This window comes from Pleuronectes platessa, chromosome 6 (genome assembly GCF_947347685.1).
Source record: "Pleuronectes platessa chromosome 6, fPlePla1.1, whole genome shotgun sequence".
Lineage (NCBI taxonomy): Eukaryota > Metazoa > Chordata > Actinopteri > Pleuronectiformes > Pleuronectidae > Pleuronectes > Pleuronectes platessa.
Genome location: NC_070631.1, coordinates 27070830 through 27086818, shown reverse-complemented (window position 1 = coordinate 27086818; position 15989 = coordinate 27070830). Strand labels below are relative to the sequence as shown.

At 40.0% G+C, this 15989-nt stretch overlaps 2 protein-coding genes across 6 annotated transcripts in view; one reads left to right on the top strand and one right to left on the bottom strand.

The window, feature by feature from the left end:
* Positions 1 to 407: 407 nt before the first annotated feature.
* Positions 408 to 6323, bottom strand: pex10 (peroxisomal biogenesis factor 10). 2 transcript variants are annotated; one of them, XM_053425554.1, is made up of 6 exons: positions 5873 to 6323; positions 5182 to 5262; positions 4673 to 5085; positions 2896 to 3062; positions 1599 to 1734; positions 408 to 751 (listed from the first exon to the last, which is right to left on the bottom strand). In XM_053425554.1, the coding sequence occupies exons 1-6, from the start codon at positions 5985 to 5987 to the stop codon at positions 683 to 685; spliced, it is 981 nt and encodes a 326-aa protein (XP_053281529.1). In that variant the 5' UTR covers positions 5988 to 6323; the 3' UTR covers positions 408 to 682. The 2 variants fall into 2 exon arrangements, with proteins under 2 accessions (XP_053281529.1, XP_053281530.1); XM_053425555.1 differs by lacking the exons at positions 408 to 751; positions 1599 to 1734 and adding an exon at positions 1741 to 2559.
* A 2340-nt stretch (positions 6324 to 8663) lies between these two features.
* plch2a (phospholipase C, eta 2a) overlaps positions 8664 to 15989 on the top strand; it is a 199706-nt gene continuing 192380 nt past the window's right edge. The window contains exon 1 of one of the 4 annotated variants that reach the window (XM_053424354.1): positions 8664 to 8818. The gene's annotated coding sequence lies outside the window, so the exon portion shown is untranslated. The remainder of the gene's footprint in view (positions 8819 to 15989) is intronic. The other 3 variants (XM_053424358.1, XM_053424357.1, XM_053424361.1) reach the window with 3 other exon arrangements.

Sequence of the window (15989 nt, the reverse complement as noted above, 5' to 3'; positions counted from 1 at the left end):
CAAAGTGATTGCATGAGGTGATGGGTATAATCTGCAGGTTTGCAAATCATCAGGCAGATTTTCTCCATCACATTAGCCATGTGCGCTGCTGATCATGCAACTTCCGGGAGCTGCTGTGGTCTAAGGGTTTTTTGGGGTGTTCGAAGGTCTCCAAAGACATTTGGAACCGGTTGAAGAGCCACCGATGATAAACCCGTCTCATTGCTATTTGTGTTTGTCCAAAGGGTTCAACAGCTCCCTGTTGGATGGGACATGACAGCTTTGTGGATGAAGCACAGACTAACTGCTCTGATGTCCTGTAGAGGAGCCTTGATCCATTTTTTATATTCTTAATGTTCATGTCCCATCGTGAAATACAGTCACTGTTTTTTCCTAACAAACTGTTAAAAAAGGAACAACAGCAACAGTAATCTGTAAATGAACTGCAATTTATTATCCTCTTTGTAAAGTTTTATATAGAAGTGATATTTACACAATTTTATTGAGACAATTCAAAGTTTCATTTTAATTCGACAGCTTCTCTTCAGTTAATAAACAAAAAAAAATAACAAAGGTTAAACCTGAAGAAGCAACAATATGTTGGAACACCAAGTTAAAGTTGTAAAACATTATTTCGGTCTTCTTGTGTTCCAGAGGGGCAAGTATTAAAGTCTGTGTATGTGTGATGTCTGGCTCTGTAGATCTAGCTGTAGTTCCTGAGGTACACCAGTCTGTGAGGCTGGAACTTCTCCCGACAAAGGGGGCACTCTGCCTGTAACAAGCATCACACAAAAACACATGCCAATGTTCAATTTACACATCCAGGGTCAGCAAGTGTCTATATCTGTACTTTTTTCAATAGTTCTGAGTGGGAAAGTTGTTTTCACCACTCTAACCATGTGTCATCACATATAATAAAAATAGCTTGCATTTATATAGCCTCTTTCAAAAGACCCAAGGATGCTATACATATGTCTGTGAGGACAGAACAGAAAATAAAATAAGTAATAACACAAAACAGGATAGAAATAAAGAGCAGGGTGGAGCATTAACTGCGGCCAAAAGCCCAGTGACCAGGTTTTGTTTGAGTTGTTTTTTTCAGCTGTCCAAAGATGCAGCGTTGCTAATTTCGTAAGGTAGAAAGTTCCAGAGGGTAGGGGCTGCAACAGAGAAGGCTCTGTCTTCAAAAATGTGCAGTTTGGTATTGGGGAAAGAGTGCAAACCTGAATTCGAGGACCGCAGCATTCTGACTGGAGTGTAGGGCTGGAGGAGGTAGGTAAAATATAGTGGGTCTAGGACGTGGAGGGATTTACAGGTGAGAAGGAGGAGTTTGTATTTAATGCAGGCCTTTAAGCACTAGAGGTCAATAACTCCAAAGAGAACCATTAAAGCTCCACTGTGGTTGAGGGAGGTAATACTATCTTTTTGACAAAAGGCTTAAGTTTCAAGACATGTATGTCTCTGTTAGGAAATAATCCCTCAAAACTTGTGACCTTAAGATGTTTGTGTTACAAAACAGTCAAAAGTCTCTTAATTAACAGAGCTGCTTTTGATTCCCTTCCATCATGAGTACTGTTTGCACATAACCAGGTGTAACTTGTGTAACTTGTGTTACTGACCTTGGTGTTGCACCACTCTGTGATGCACTCCCAGCAGAAGAGGTGTCCACAGGGGGTGGAGGTGGAGTGTCTCCTCTCCTCCAGACAGAGGATGCAGCGGGCGACTTTGGAGCTCGAGCTCTTTGTGCGCTGAGGACTGCACAGACAGAGTTCATGACATGTGTTGAATGTAGGTCTTTTCTACAACACAAAGTAGTGTAGTATTTGCACTAGCCTGGCGTGTCGCAATAGCTTGTGATGAATGCAAATATTGATTGGGTACAATCAGCATCCAAGACTTTCTGTATGGTTCAGCTGCTGAGAGCTAGCAAGTCAAAAAGAATGATCAAACCAAAGTTTCCCAAAGGTCCCAATTGGATGACTTCTACTTGAGCCTGTCACGACAACAACTTTTGTTGGACAAGATATTTCCCCAGAAATCATCACGATAAATTATATTTTTATCCTAATTTTCAGACCATTATTTTACCACTGAAATACTAATAAAATATAATAGCAGTATAATACAGCTACATCATTTTTAAGAATATTCAGTCCAATTACAGATAGTAATATGCCTTTTGTTGCTACTGTTCGTAAACAAATTCGATATGGTTTTTGGTTTGTATTTATTTAGCGCTTTTCTAGTCTTGATGACCACCCAACGCGCTTTACAGTACAGTTTTACATTCACCCATTCACACACACATTCATACAGTGCATCTATTCGCAGCACTTTGATATTCTAGGGGGGCCATTCAGGGTTCAGCATCTTGCCCAAGGACACTTCGGCATGCAGATGGGTCAGACTGGGGATCAAACTGCCGACCTTCAGGCTGGAGGACGACCACTCTACCCCTCAGCCACAGACGCCCTTGTTCATGTTAACTCTCCTCTCGAATTCGGCTTTAACCAAAAATGTTCTCACTTCATCTCCAGCTGGTTGGGGCGGGAACGGGGTATGTGTGTGTTTTGAGGAGTGCTATATAAATAAAGACATTATTGTTGTTATTACCCAATCAGACTCTGAGACGTAGTTGATGAGATTGGCTAAAATGTTGGTGACGTTCTAAATTAAAAAAAATACGCATTAAACACAATGGGCAATTTTCCAAGGTCAGCAGAATTATCAAGTTCATGTTAATATGTCTCAATATAAATCGATATAGTTATTATTTCTACAGGCCACAATTTAACCTCACTTCAACACTGAAATAGTTTCTGTAGAAAAGGATCCATCCTTTTAATCCAACATTCTGCCTTGTCATCATTACCAGACAAAGAGTATGTGGGCTGTGTCCTTCGGTCTGTTCTGTACCTGAGCTTTCTGTACAGCTTCCACTCCGTCCTGGCTCTCTGTCTCTGTCTGAAATTGTTGAGCTGGAGACAAACAGTGATGACCAGCTGAAGGAGGGACACGGCACCTAGCAGCCTGTAGCTGCTCCTGATGGTCCCGTCACTGCTGTATCGCCCCATCACATGCAGCTACACACACAGAGAAATGAATGTAGATAAACATAGTGAAATAAATCAGTGAAGTAGTGATTTACATCAAACTGGTTTACATTTAAGTATCACATGTAAAGCAACACTTAGCTACATCTAACAAGGTCAGAGTGGCTCAGTAGGGTGTGGGACCAAGTGTCCGAAGCCCTGTTCAGTCCTGATATTAACATCTGTCCCAAAAGTAGACAAGTAGAAGTTTCCACTTTATATTTCTACTCTGTGAGTATATACATGTCAGAGAGAATTGTTGTATTTTATACTGCATCGCATTTATTTGACTGCTTTAGTTCCTTTTAAAATTGAGATTTCAAACAATAGATAATATAACTGTTAAGACTCATTGCTCAAGCCAAAAAGGTGGTTCTGAAAATTCTTCGCACCTGAAATTCAATTTTTCAATTGTCTGTGACAGGAACTTCTGTTTGCAGGAGTCTGCTCATCTCTTATTCATCACAAAAAACTGATGATCAAACGAATTTAGTAAATAAACGATGTTGGATCATGACTACAGATTATTCGGGTCACTTGAACCCTGATGTGCGCGTCATTATGTCTCGTGTTGTATAGCAGGTTTAAACGTGCGTCTCTTAAATTTTAGCGTGAATCCAACAAACATAAAGTTAACGTCAGTCCTACATGTGCCCTAATAATTTGTGATCAGTGATGGTGTTTAATGTTAAAGTGTCAGAGGGCGAGTAAGGAGAAAGCAGGCTTAGACAGAGACTCTGACAAAGGACGACCGGACCTTTAATGAGCGTCTGTCCTGATCCTGAAGCAGCAGTGGTTATAATTATGCAGCGGTGGTACATCGATTAAACAATGAATGTAGCAGAGAACCTGAATCGATTATGTTCTTTCACTGATCGATTCTGAGTCTTCCACGTCTGCATCTAAGAATCTAAATATTTATACACCTCTAGTGGATGTTCCGTTTGGAAGGTATTTACAGGTGAAAGTGGCGAACGTGAAATTAATCGGTGCTTAAGACAAAACTGCCTCGGATGCCCAAGCCAGGCGACACCCATGGACAGTGGCAAGTTTTACTCTTCACTCCTGACATTGAAATATTTACTTTTTTCTCCTGTGGGTAGATTTAATTTCTTTGCTCTAAATGCAAATACACACATACATAAATTCTGTTCACAACAACTCAATTATATTGTATTTACCAAGTTTCTATTTGCAGATGTGTCGTGTGTGTGTGTGTGTGTGTGTGTGTGTGTGAGAGAGTGAGTGTGTGAGTGAGTGAGTGAGTGAGTGAGTGAGTGAGTGAGTGAGTGAGTGAGTGAGTCAGGACCACAGAAGTGTCAGAATGGGCTGAAGCTGCTTCCACACATGCACATAACTCTGGAGAATCTGTGGACGTTCTTCAGAGCGGCTGTAGGTTTGAACGCAAATGTCCGAGGCAGAGCCTCCCGACTTTCTTTTGACATTAAGTCTTTTCATCAACACACCCTCTAATGTAAAATAAGTTAACGTCACTCTTTGATTTGGCCAACTTATAAAATAGAGGAAAAAATAATATTTTTCTATTTTGTCTAATGTCAGAAATATATGTAAAACATGTAGAAAAAATAAAAGTTACCTACATAGCTGATACCAGCCATCCTCTTGGATAGGTGATAAAAAGAGCCACTGAGGTAGAACAGAGCCAAATGGAACTGGTGCAGGAGGGTCAGACCCTGTCGGAGGACACAAATGGCCGGCAGGTACGCTTTCCTCTGGGGCTCTGACAACAGCCCCACTGCTGTCTGCACCCACCTCCTCAGCCAAGCCTCCAGGCTCCATGTCCCGGCAGCTGTCTGCCGCCGCCTGACACCGCTGAGGCTCTCCTGCCCACCATCCAGCTCGTTCTCCAGGCACACCAGGACTTTGTCCAGGAGATACGGCAAGAGGGCATGACAGAGGACAAAGAAGCCTCGTCTTGCCCGGGAGGGGATGTGCCGTTTACTGGGATCCACCTGCACGATGCTGACATACTCCTCACCAAGAGTTTGGTAACCTGAGGCATAGGATGATTTAAATCAATTGCTGCCATAAATAATTGAAATAGTGAAACATGCAGTGAGTGAAGTCAGATGGTGTGGTAGGTCCCTACCGGAGAATGTTGTTAAACCATAGTAGACAAAATCTGACAGCAGCTCTATCTCTTTCCTCCAGTCCAACCATCGTTTGGAACCTACAGGAAATAAACAACAAACAATACCACACTTTAATAATACACAAATGCTTAAGCTCTGCACAGAACACAATCGTCATTCTGAGAATGACCAGCTCAGCTTTTACACGAAACATGAAACAGCCATGACATTGAAATAGTTCAATTAACATTATAAAAAAAAGCTATTAGACCTTTTGTGTTAATGGTGGACAGAGACTTGTGATTAGAATAAACTACACATGGAAAGTGTTGAAAGAAGTATGGTTCTCTCTAACATCTAAACACAGAGTTTAGATACAATGAGCTGTGTTAGGAAATAATAGCTCATAAACTTCGACACTGCATTTCACCCATAAACATCAGCATTTCCATCACAACGATTACATTTAGAAATTTACGCTCTAACCAAAGCTGCTAACTGACCCAGTACACGATGTATTAATATTTGTAAACTGAGGAGAGGCTGTCAGTCGGTTATATTTGATTATCGGTGACTAAACACAGTAATTCATTCAGTCTTCAATCCAGACTAAAGGATAGGACGCTCTTACTTTGCCTACATTTGCTAAAGCTACCTAAAGTTACATACTAAAGTAGAGTAAGCTGGATAAAGGAGACACAAACTCACCAGCAAGTGTTTGAAAAGCTTCGTTGCTGTTGTTTTTCAGGAAAGTTTGATAGTATTCGTCCTTCTGGATGGAGCGAATCAACTGAGAATGGTTAGCAGGGCCGAGGGGCATCATTAGCTCGAAACAGACAGAAGACGATGTCCGACGCTAGCAAACGCAGTTAAGTTGCAGTTCACGGTGAAATATTCATGTCCACTGACCGAAGAGTTTCACTCTGAAACCTGCGTCTCTACCGTTGTATCAAAGCAGCAGCTGTCAATCACTCCTGTCAAAGCCATTCAAAAACCTACCGAGCTATAGCTAAAGAGTCCACAGCACCGCTATTAGGCTAGGCTAACTGCTATCCAGTGGTCATCTGTCGGATCATGCCGTTATATTACACCAATATTCTCTACAATACTTAGCGCAACTTCCTCCAAAAGGACACATAGGAAGTTGCTGCTCTGTAAACAAACGAGGAAGGCTGATGGTAAACCTCATCACCTACAGCGCCACAACCGGCAGGAGGGGACATTACAAGCTCACTTTCTATGATAAGGAATAGACCATTTTCACAGCAGACATTTTGACACTAAATTACAATAGATGAAGCGTTACTAATCACATTAAGTAAGACTCTAACGCAATACAACTGAGCCAGCAGCTGCATTTACCAACTACTTCATGTCTGCTGTGAAAAAGGCCAATGAACTATGAACCTTTCTTTTCATAATCATCTTTATTTTTAATAAGCTATTTTTACAAGTAAATATATACTCATATTGAGAAGTATAATCTGATATCCTGTCAAGTCCATTGACATTGAAATTCAATTGCAACAAAGTAGAATATATTGTACACCTTTTTGGGGGTGTAATTTCAAGTGTGGACCATGATTCACAAACCATCTATAACCAAACTGTCAAATAAAAGGTAAGGTGTGTGAGAACTTGACTGTCATAAGGACACAGCACTTTGTGAATGAATCTTTTGCCCGTAGCCTCACTGAGATTTATGTTAGAGCAGAGAAAATGTATTTTGTTGATATGTTCATGTTTATTGCATATTAATTAATGCTGTGGTCACATTGGGCGGCTGTGGTTGAGGGGTAGAATGGTTGTCCTCCAACCTTATTGCTTTTTAATAAAGAGGATTATTTCTTGAAGTTCAGCGTTAATAACCAAATTAATAAACAAGTTAAATAATACGATAATGTATTTTAAGCTAAATCTGAAGCTATAGATAATTAATTGATTCACAGTTCAGAAAGAAGAACTGAAAAAAGACAATCAATTATATTTGATTCGGTTGTGCCGTATTACTGGACCATAGAACCTCTAGCTGGTGTACACATTGACCCAGCCGTTATATAGCCTCCCCTTCTCTAGTCTCCTCCCCCGTAACAGGTAATTCTCTCCGCCCACTCACAGTCTCATAGAATAGACATTTGGGCTTGAGAATCTTGAAAACAAAGACTGAATTTACTCCATTGATTTGTGTCACCTGTGATCTTTGCATGGGAAAATTAAAAAAATGGAGATGACTCCAAACCAAAATTATAGCAGTTTCTGCTTTGTTACATTTATTTACATTATTTATAGACCCTGGAAGTATGGGCCTTCTTGATTTTATTTTAGGAAAAAATGTGATACTTTAGTATATACTAACCCTGTAATCATTTAATATGCTGTAGAAGGTCAATTCAACATTGAGTTAAAAAATACTTGAATCAACTTGCCAACAACATACACAAAATATATACTTTTTTCTTGCATAACGTAAATTCCCCTCTAGGTTGATTCCTCATAATTATCCATTGATAAATGTATAAATTAAAACTGGCTCATAGTGGACTTGAAAATGTATCAGACTCTAGTCTGTATGAAGAACACACATCTCAAGATTCATCTAATTGGTTTCACACTCGCACAAGCGAAAGGGCAGTTACACATTTGTTGCAATTTGGACAATAGGCTCATTATTAATAAACTTTGCACAGAGAGCTGTTCGACCGTTGCATAACAGACTCTGAAATAGTGATATGTAATTTATGAAAAATTAACAACTGTCCAGTAAATAATTCAAATTTATATAAACCAGAGTAATAAAGGCAATTCGGTATCATTTGATGACAGAATCTTCATGACCGCTAAACCAGGTAGGATGAACTCAAAATATTTAACTTCACTCTGCGCTATTCACTGTTTATAGAAAGCACTGTTACATTATATTGGAGGCTTGTTATGCTTTAATTATTTCTTGGGATTAGGGAGCACAAATGACAAGGAATAATTGAGAAGTAGCTCTGGAGCACTACCATAGGCTTAGAGAAGAGTCAATTCGAAACAGGCAGGTTTAGAATGGCCACTGCACTAGTAGATTGAAGATGTACAGATAATACAAGAAAACAATCCTTTGATATTTATTTAATCATATACAAACACATGAACAATATTATCAAACAATACAAATTTTGCTAATAGCTATGCTTATAAATGTCTGTTGTATTTACTGCAGTGTTGGAGTATCTGCCACAGACACAATGTTTTAGCACAGTCAGTATAATTTGATCTGTCTTCCATCTGGGTAAATAGGTGAAGTACATTCATTCAAACCTCAGACAGCTCTGCTGTAATCTGCCTGAGAAGTTGCAGAACAGGTTTCTTTGTCTCCTCACTGCTGCTCCCTGAGCCAGCTGGGTGTACTATAACCTTTAGTAATAATCCCACTCCTAACCCTTGACTGTGAATGTTGGCAGCACTTGTATTATCCCTCAGAAAGTCTGCCCCGCCAGCCTGAACACCAGGAAGTTGCACTTTGCTCTCAGTGGGAGGGGAGGAGCTTGGGGTTTTCTTTCCCTCCTCCCTTTAACATGGGAGCTAATTGTAGCCTGTTGCAGAGTAAAGGTGTATGATGTGAGAAGCACATGGAATAAACTGTTTGGATTAAATCACTGGAGCGCAAAGGTAAGACACATTCTTGCTGCATGCACCTCGTGTTTATCTACCTGCCAGCTTCAAGCGTTCAACACCAGCTGCTTTATTTGTCGACTAATATTGTTTCAAGGCATCAGTCCAGACAGGAATTGGAGGTCTGATAAGAAGTCATTACACACAGCTAAGTCAGACCTTTGGGTGTGCTAAAAAGTTCAATTTGCAGTGATTTGACAATAAACTCAGTTTACGCATCAGTCAGATCAGGAAAAGGTTTCTATTGCTGTGTTTTATTAATGGATTCTACATTCAGGTAAATAATATTCACCACATTTTAGCTGGATGAGTAAGGAGAGCAGACGTGACAGATAAGCATCTCCTTGCCTTCCTGTGGGTTATAAACAACAATATAAAAGAACAGTTACAGCTTGTGATAGACTGTGGTCGAATATTTCTACTGCGTGTAGGCATAAATGTCAAACACTGAATATTTATACTTTTAAATGGATTGTTTTGTAATTAGTTTTTTATTCAGTATTTCCCTAAGGTTCGTATTCTCTGAACTTGTGAAACAACATTTAGAAGGGAGGTAAAATAGCTCTGATAGTAGTAAATAAATTAAATCCACTGTAATGTATGAAATGCTTTTTCACACCATTTGATGTAATACAATACAATGAATATATCACAAAGGAAATTTGTGATCTCATGTATAAAATGTGTTGCTTGTATTTGGTTTATGTGAATTTAATGTGTTAGTGAAGCTAAACTAAATCCAGAACTCCTAAATAACCATAGAGGACACAGGAGCTGCGTAGGTGGCAGGTTGTTTGTAAGAGGACATCCTTACAGGTCCCAAATGACATACAGAACACACACACACGCACACACACACACACACGCACAGGCACAGACACACACACACACACACACGCACACACACACACACACACACACACACACACACACACACCAACCTTGTAGGAAGCAAGGGAACTGAGGTCACACCTGCTGAGACATGGAGTATGTTTCTTTCATAGCTACCTCAGACAACATCTGTTTCAGCTACTGGACCAAACACATTATGTCTGGGATTCACCCTTAACAACAGACACACACACACACACACTTACGCCGGGTTCACGCCGGATGTGGAAGCCTTAATTCTCGCACGTGCAGTCGCCTGGCTGTTCACAATGGACGCGTATTTCTATGTGCGGTCAGCCCGCGACTCGACCTTGTCCGTTCAGTGTAGGGGTTCGGGGGTAAATATCCATGTCTATGTGTGTGTAAAACAACCACACACACAGACATGCATGCAATCGATCACGCACAACGCTATGCATACACTTTCCTCCCACGTTTTCTCCTTGTTTACTACATGCTTTTTAGCCAGATTTCCCCCTCGCCTACAAGTTTTGGAAGTCACCAACAAAAGCCTGAGATCGGAGCTGAATTGCCATTCAATTGGCAGGCGCTAATTGCTTTGTATGAGCTCTTCAGTCACTGAAAATGTACATGTAATGGCAAGATTTTTATTTTATTTTATTAGGCCATATATCTAAATTACGGTTTTTTTCTATTGCATAAACACTAAAATCAAAAGTATTACACAATTATCAAACTTGACACTCAAGGAGCAAAACATGGGCCCAGATCTGCACCACTATAAGCACAATGTCAGCTTCACACATTTTGCAAAACAATACACACAGTGATCTGCAAAACACTAAACACACTTGTATACATTAGACACAGAAGTATATCAAGATGTCACTTCTTTGCAATTCCTAAGCACTGCCTGTCAAATGACCACCCTATGGGCCAATTGGTTAAACACACCATGTATAACCAATTGGCGTTCAAACACAGCATTGCTTAATCGTAGACACACCAATCAGGTTTAAGCACTATAGCAATGCAGCAGCTTAGTTCACCTGTTTTCAACCAAAATGGAGCTTGTGCTCAAAACAGAAGAAGAGTGAGGGTGAGAGGGGGAATCCACGGAGGTGGAGAAGGCTGCGGCTACGGCATTAGTAATGATGTTGTGTGTGATGTTGCATACTGCACACATAACTCTCATAATGTAAATGTACTGTATTCCAGACCTATGCTGAACTACACAATCTTGTCTTTCACTGTATTTCTGAGAGTTTTACAGATGGATGAGGAAATCACATGAATTCATATACATAGATGAGGCAGGATTCAACCTAACAAAAGCAAGAAGGAGAGACAGAAATATCATTGTCCACGAGGCTATAATCCATGTCCCAGGAAAACGTGGGGGTAACATCACCTTTTGCGCTGCCACTACACAGAATGGGGTCCTCCTCCGTCACGACAATATGATCCCTTACAACACACCTCACATTCTCAAATGTTTGGACCGATTACACAACATCGTCACAGCAGTAAACCACAGGCACCAGATGCAATACATTGTCATCTGGGACAATGTGTCATTCCACCGCTCTGCTCTGGTCCAGAACTGGTTTCAACACCATTCACAGTTTACAGTACCATACCTTCCACCATACTCTCCGTCTCTAAACCCAATCAAAGAGTTTTTCTCGGCATGGCGGTGGAGGGTTTATGATCTCCAGCCCCAGGCTCAGGTACCCCTCATTGAAACTGTACTGGATACAGAATTTTCTGTTGTCTGATATTTGCTGAGCTTACAGTGTTATGCACACTCCTGTAGTAGCATGAAAACTGGGACATGTTTTTTTGTGATTCTCCATGTTGACATGTTGACTGATTTGGGGATATGGAGAGAAATAAATTCAATTTTCATGGGACTGCAGCATTGGTCTTGTGTAGTGTTTGGTGAATTTATTGTATATTTGCACTTTCTCAAAGTGCTTCACTTACAGTACTCTAATCACTGAGAACTGGAATTGCTAAAAGTGTTTAAGGTTAGCAACAGCAGTGTGTAACTGGCTAAAGCAGAATTAAGTAATATGAAGCGTGTGTGTTTCATATGGCAAAAAAATATGGTTTTGATAAATAAGTGTATAGTTTTTACCAGAGTGTTTAGTTTTTTGCAAAGGATCTGAGGTGTTCTGCTGATTGGTTGTGTGGCTGTGCTGATTGTGTTTAGTGTTTGAAACACCGGGCCCTGTTTTGAAAATCGTCCTTAAGCAATCGAAAAAAACTGTAATCAATGGGTGAAGGTGGTAGAGGTGTATGTTGTGGCGAGGTGCCCCCTCATTATTGCATTTTGCATTTATATGAAGTACTACTAAAATACAGTTTGTAGTAAGCTAAGTTTGAGTATGTAACAAGAAAACAATTTAAGTTAAAATTATTAAGTTAAAATATATAAATAAAATATTACATTAGCGAAATATAATAAATCATTTATATTTGATATAGGGAGAGCGTGGCCTAGGGGAAAGAGCGGGTGTTCTGCAACAAGAAGGTTGCCAGTTCGAATCCCACTCTTTCCCATCTGCATTCCTAAGTGTCCTTGGCAAGATACTGAACCCTTAAATGGCCCCTCATAAATGCTGAGTGTTCTAAAAATGTAAGTCGCTTTGGACAAAAGCGTCAGCTAAATGACACGTAATGTCACGTAATATATTATTTCCCCTGAGTTATTCAAAAACTTATTACATTTTGCAAAAGTTTAAGATAATCATGATTTGCAACGATGTCCAAAGAACCTTTTCCTGATGGGACTTAGGGTAACACACAGAGGAGCAGGAGAATCACTGACTTACCATGACACTTCTCATGTGTTTTTTTGTGATCAAATGTAGTTTGACAGACAAACTAGTCTGGGGTTTCTTCCAGCAAGTCCTATAATGACTTTGACTCTGAAAGTCATGTAGCCTGAACATTAGTTGCGCTCAAGGATTCTGGACCTATGGGGACACAACTGAAGGTTCCATGAATCCTTGAGGTGCTTATGGGGTCTTGCAGGAGTCCTTGCACGGCTTTGACAGGCTCAGTTTAGGTTTCCAATCATTCTTGAGCGGATTCTAGAGGTTTGAAGGGCTTCGTGAGGTTCTGGTAGATGTTGTGTGGATCACGACTCTAGAAAGTGACTCTAGCCTGGTGGTGTTAGGTCTGAATGGATGGATGAGAGGATTAAGCATGGGAAACCCATTTAATTCCTGTTTTCTACAAACAGTAAATGTTGGTTTGTTTAACCTCATATGTTCCCCCAACATCAACCAAGTAGCTTTTAAGTCCAAAACCATGATTGCTTCTGCTTTTAAGCCTACGGTCAGGTTCAGCCTGACAGAAGGCCTGTCACATGGAAAAAAGGTAAGACTATTCACATGTTGGTCAATCACATGCATTATCATTTTGTGGTTTACCCTGTAACATAAACACAGATTTTCTCCTGTTTATATGGCCCTTGTTACAGTGAAAGGTGAATGTAGGATTGGAGGGCATGGATTAATTATATCATCCTTTTGATAGAGGCCTTTGATTTAAATTATTATATGGTCTGTTTTGGATGGCAGTTTCCTCTTATATTTTTGTATTTTCTTTTTGGGCAAACTTGTCCGAGACTTTCAAATTAATACTTTTCAATGAGAGTGACTTACAGAAGTATTTGCACATTGTTATATCAGCTGTCATAAGGTAGATTTTACAGACCATGTAAAAGTATTGAGGAGGTGGAAAGCTTTTGGATAAGTGCTACTCTGGGATCTGGTTGTTGTTGTCTCATCACTTTTTTGTCTCTTATGAGAGGGGAGACATTTTAAAGGCACTAAGCTGGGTGGAAGGAGTCCTTTAGGATCTTTAAGCCTTTCTTTTCTTTCTTTTTTTGTTGTCCTGCCTTGTAGATTTCCTTTAGTGGTGAGAGATCCCACGGTACACACCACCATGTTCAATGTTCTCCCCTCCTTTACATTCACATTTCCAAACCAGACAGCTATTGCAATGACAAGGATGCCACACGATCAATAAACATCAAGCCTTTTTCAATTGTCTGAAGAGAGCTGGTATTGTTGGTATTGTTTTCATTTTCTACTCACCACTATGCCAATGGAGGGGTGGGTGAAGTGTTTGAGTCCACAAAACACTTCAGGAGTCTCAGGGGTAAACAGTGTTATAGCAGAATCCAATACAGTTGAAGTCAATGGTGAGGCAAAGAAAAAAAATACCATACCTCCATACTGCACCTGTGGTTTCATCCAAGTGTCCGCAAGCCCCGACATTCACATTCGACTCGAAACAGCGTCATTTACACATTGTTTTAAGCGTAAAAAGTCGACCACTGGCGCATGTTAGAAACGTCACGATGCTCGAGGTGAATCCAGCGGGGGAATTCCTCCTGTGTTCTCACATTGGATCCTGCAGACTTTATACTTGGGGCCAGTTGGAGATAATCCAGAGGCTCTTGCTAAGACATTTGTGTTCACACATACACTTCTGGAGAAAGTGCAGAGAATCTCCGGAGTTCAGTGCAAGCAGCTTTTGTCTCAGATTTCTCTCAGACAAACTTTGGTACAAGTGTTTATGCATGATTTCAATTACTAAAACGATATCAATTACTTATCAAAGCTAAACTCATCATGGATCCGAACTGCACATCAGCTTGCCTGATTTAGATCCCTACGATAACTGAACAGATCACATTCTTTATCCCTATACCCACATCCCCTAATCCTTTTTCCCTCATCAGACCCATCCTCACCTCTTTCCATTCATCTTCCAATCATCAATTCCAATGAAATCCTTTAAACGCTCTGTTGTAGTGTGGTTCTGGCTAGTGGAATGTGGGAATGCAAGCACAGTGAAGCACACTCAACTAATTTATTAATAAAAAATGTTGACCTGATTTCCTCATCTACAGTACCTGGTACTGTACAAAGAGTACCCAAACTCACAGTAAATCTCATTCGTCCCTCAGCTTTATGTAGCTGTTCTCCTACCTGAGTGGGTTGAAGCAGCTCCACCACATTCTCCAAAAAGCTGGTTTGAAGTCAGAGGAAAGGTATTGTACCATATTACTTTTTATGAGGCCATGAGGCAAAACAATCAGTAGTGTGTTAGGTGCTGATAGGACTATGCAAACTCAGTGTTGCTGTATGAACAAATGGCTCATAGCCCAACATTGGTCTGCTTCAGACAATAGATTACATGTTAAAAGAGCTTTTATCAATCTGGGCTATATTTCATTCACATGTAGACATTTTGTCGGTGCGGGGAAACATTTACATGTCAAGGTCAATTGACTTCTCAGGAAGAGTTGCTTTTACTATTCCGGCTACACTGTAGTTGTAAACTCTATTTGGTGGCTCTGAAGGAGCTTTATCAGGTCTCATGATGTCACCAATGTTTAACATGCATTACAAACTGGGGGCACAGGAAAAAACCAACCTGTTAGTCTATTTCTGTATACTCACTGGCTTCTTTACTGTCTGCGGTTCCCAGATCCAAAAATATTGGTATTGAATGTAGACGTGAATATTAAAAAAACACCTCACAAATTGTAAATATTTTTTAATTTTCTATGTATCAGGCTTTGATCCACACAGTACATCATTTTGGAATACACTTTCATACTTATGTCCGCTTAGACTGTGTGTGAGACCTCATTTCTTTCAGTTATTTACTTATTCATAGTTTGGCACTTCTTTTACATCTCTTTTCAGTGGTGTAACCCACTGTGTGCCCTATAAATTCCAATGAATATTAAACAGTAGACCATTTATATTTCAGTCGTAATACAAACATCTGCCATGAATCTCCCAATCACAATTATTGTATGTAAAATATTAGTAAAAATGAAAGGCTGACATGTTAGATATCTTTCATGTCAACACAACATGTGGAAAACCTTGAAGACCAACACAAATGTTTTAGGGATGATTTTGGGGATTGGGATCGATCACTGGATTCCTCAAACCAACAAAAAAATAAAAAAAAGCAGAGTGAGAAAGAGCTGTAGGGGAGAGCGGGGTAATGTGAGACATTTTTTACATTTGTTCCCCTCTAGGCGAGCTATAATGATATATCAGTCAAATTTACAAAATCCCATTAATTCAGGATGTTTTCTAGTAATGGAAATTATCAGAGTGTCTTCAGGACAAAGGGCAGTGAAAATATGATTGTTTTTTAAAAAGTAGTGTTGTGTCTCACTTTACCCCAGCTACGGAGAGACCAGAGAAATCAAGTAAAGTAAAGTGATCCACTTACTTTTTCCACTTTAAAACTACCATAACAACACATGTTGTAA

Bases quoted from the DNA above. Each gene is read 5' to 3' on its own strand.
- pex10 (XM_053425554.1), bottom strand. From the start codon at position 5,987: ATGATGCCCCTCGGCCCTGCTAACCATTCTCAGTTGATTCGCTCCATC. The intron at 5,263-5,872 runs GTGAGTTTGTGT...TATTTCCTGTAG, and splicing joins AGCTTTTCAAACACTTGCTG to GTTCCAAACGATGGTTGGAC. The intron at 3,063-4,672 runs GTAGGTAACTTT...CTGTGTGTGTAG, and splicing joins GGATGGCTGGTATCAGCTAT to CTGCATGTGATGGGGCGATA.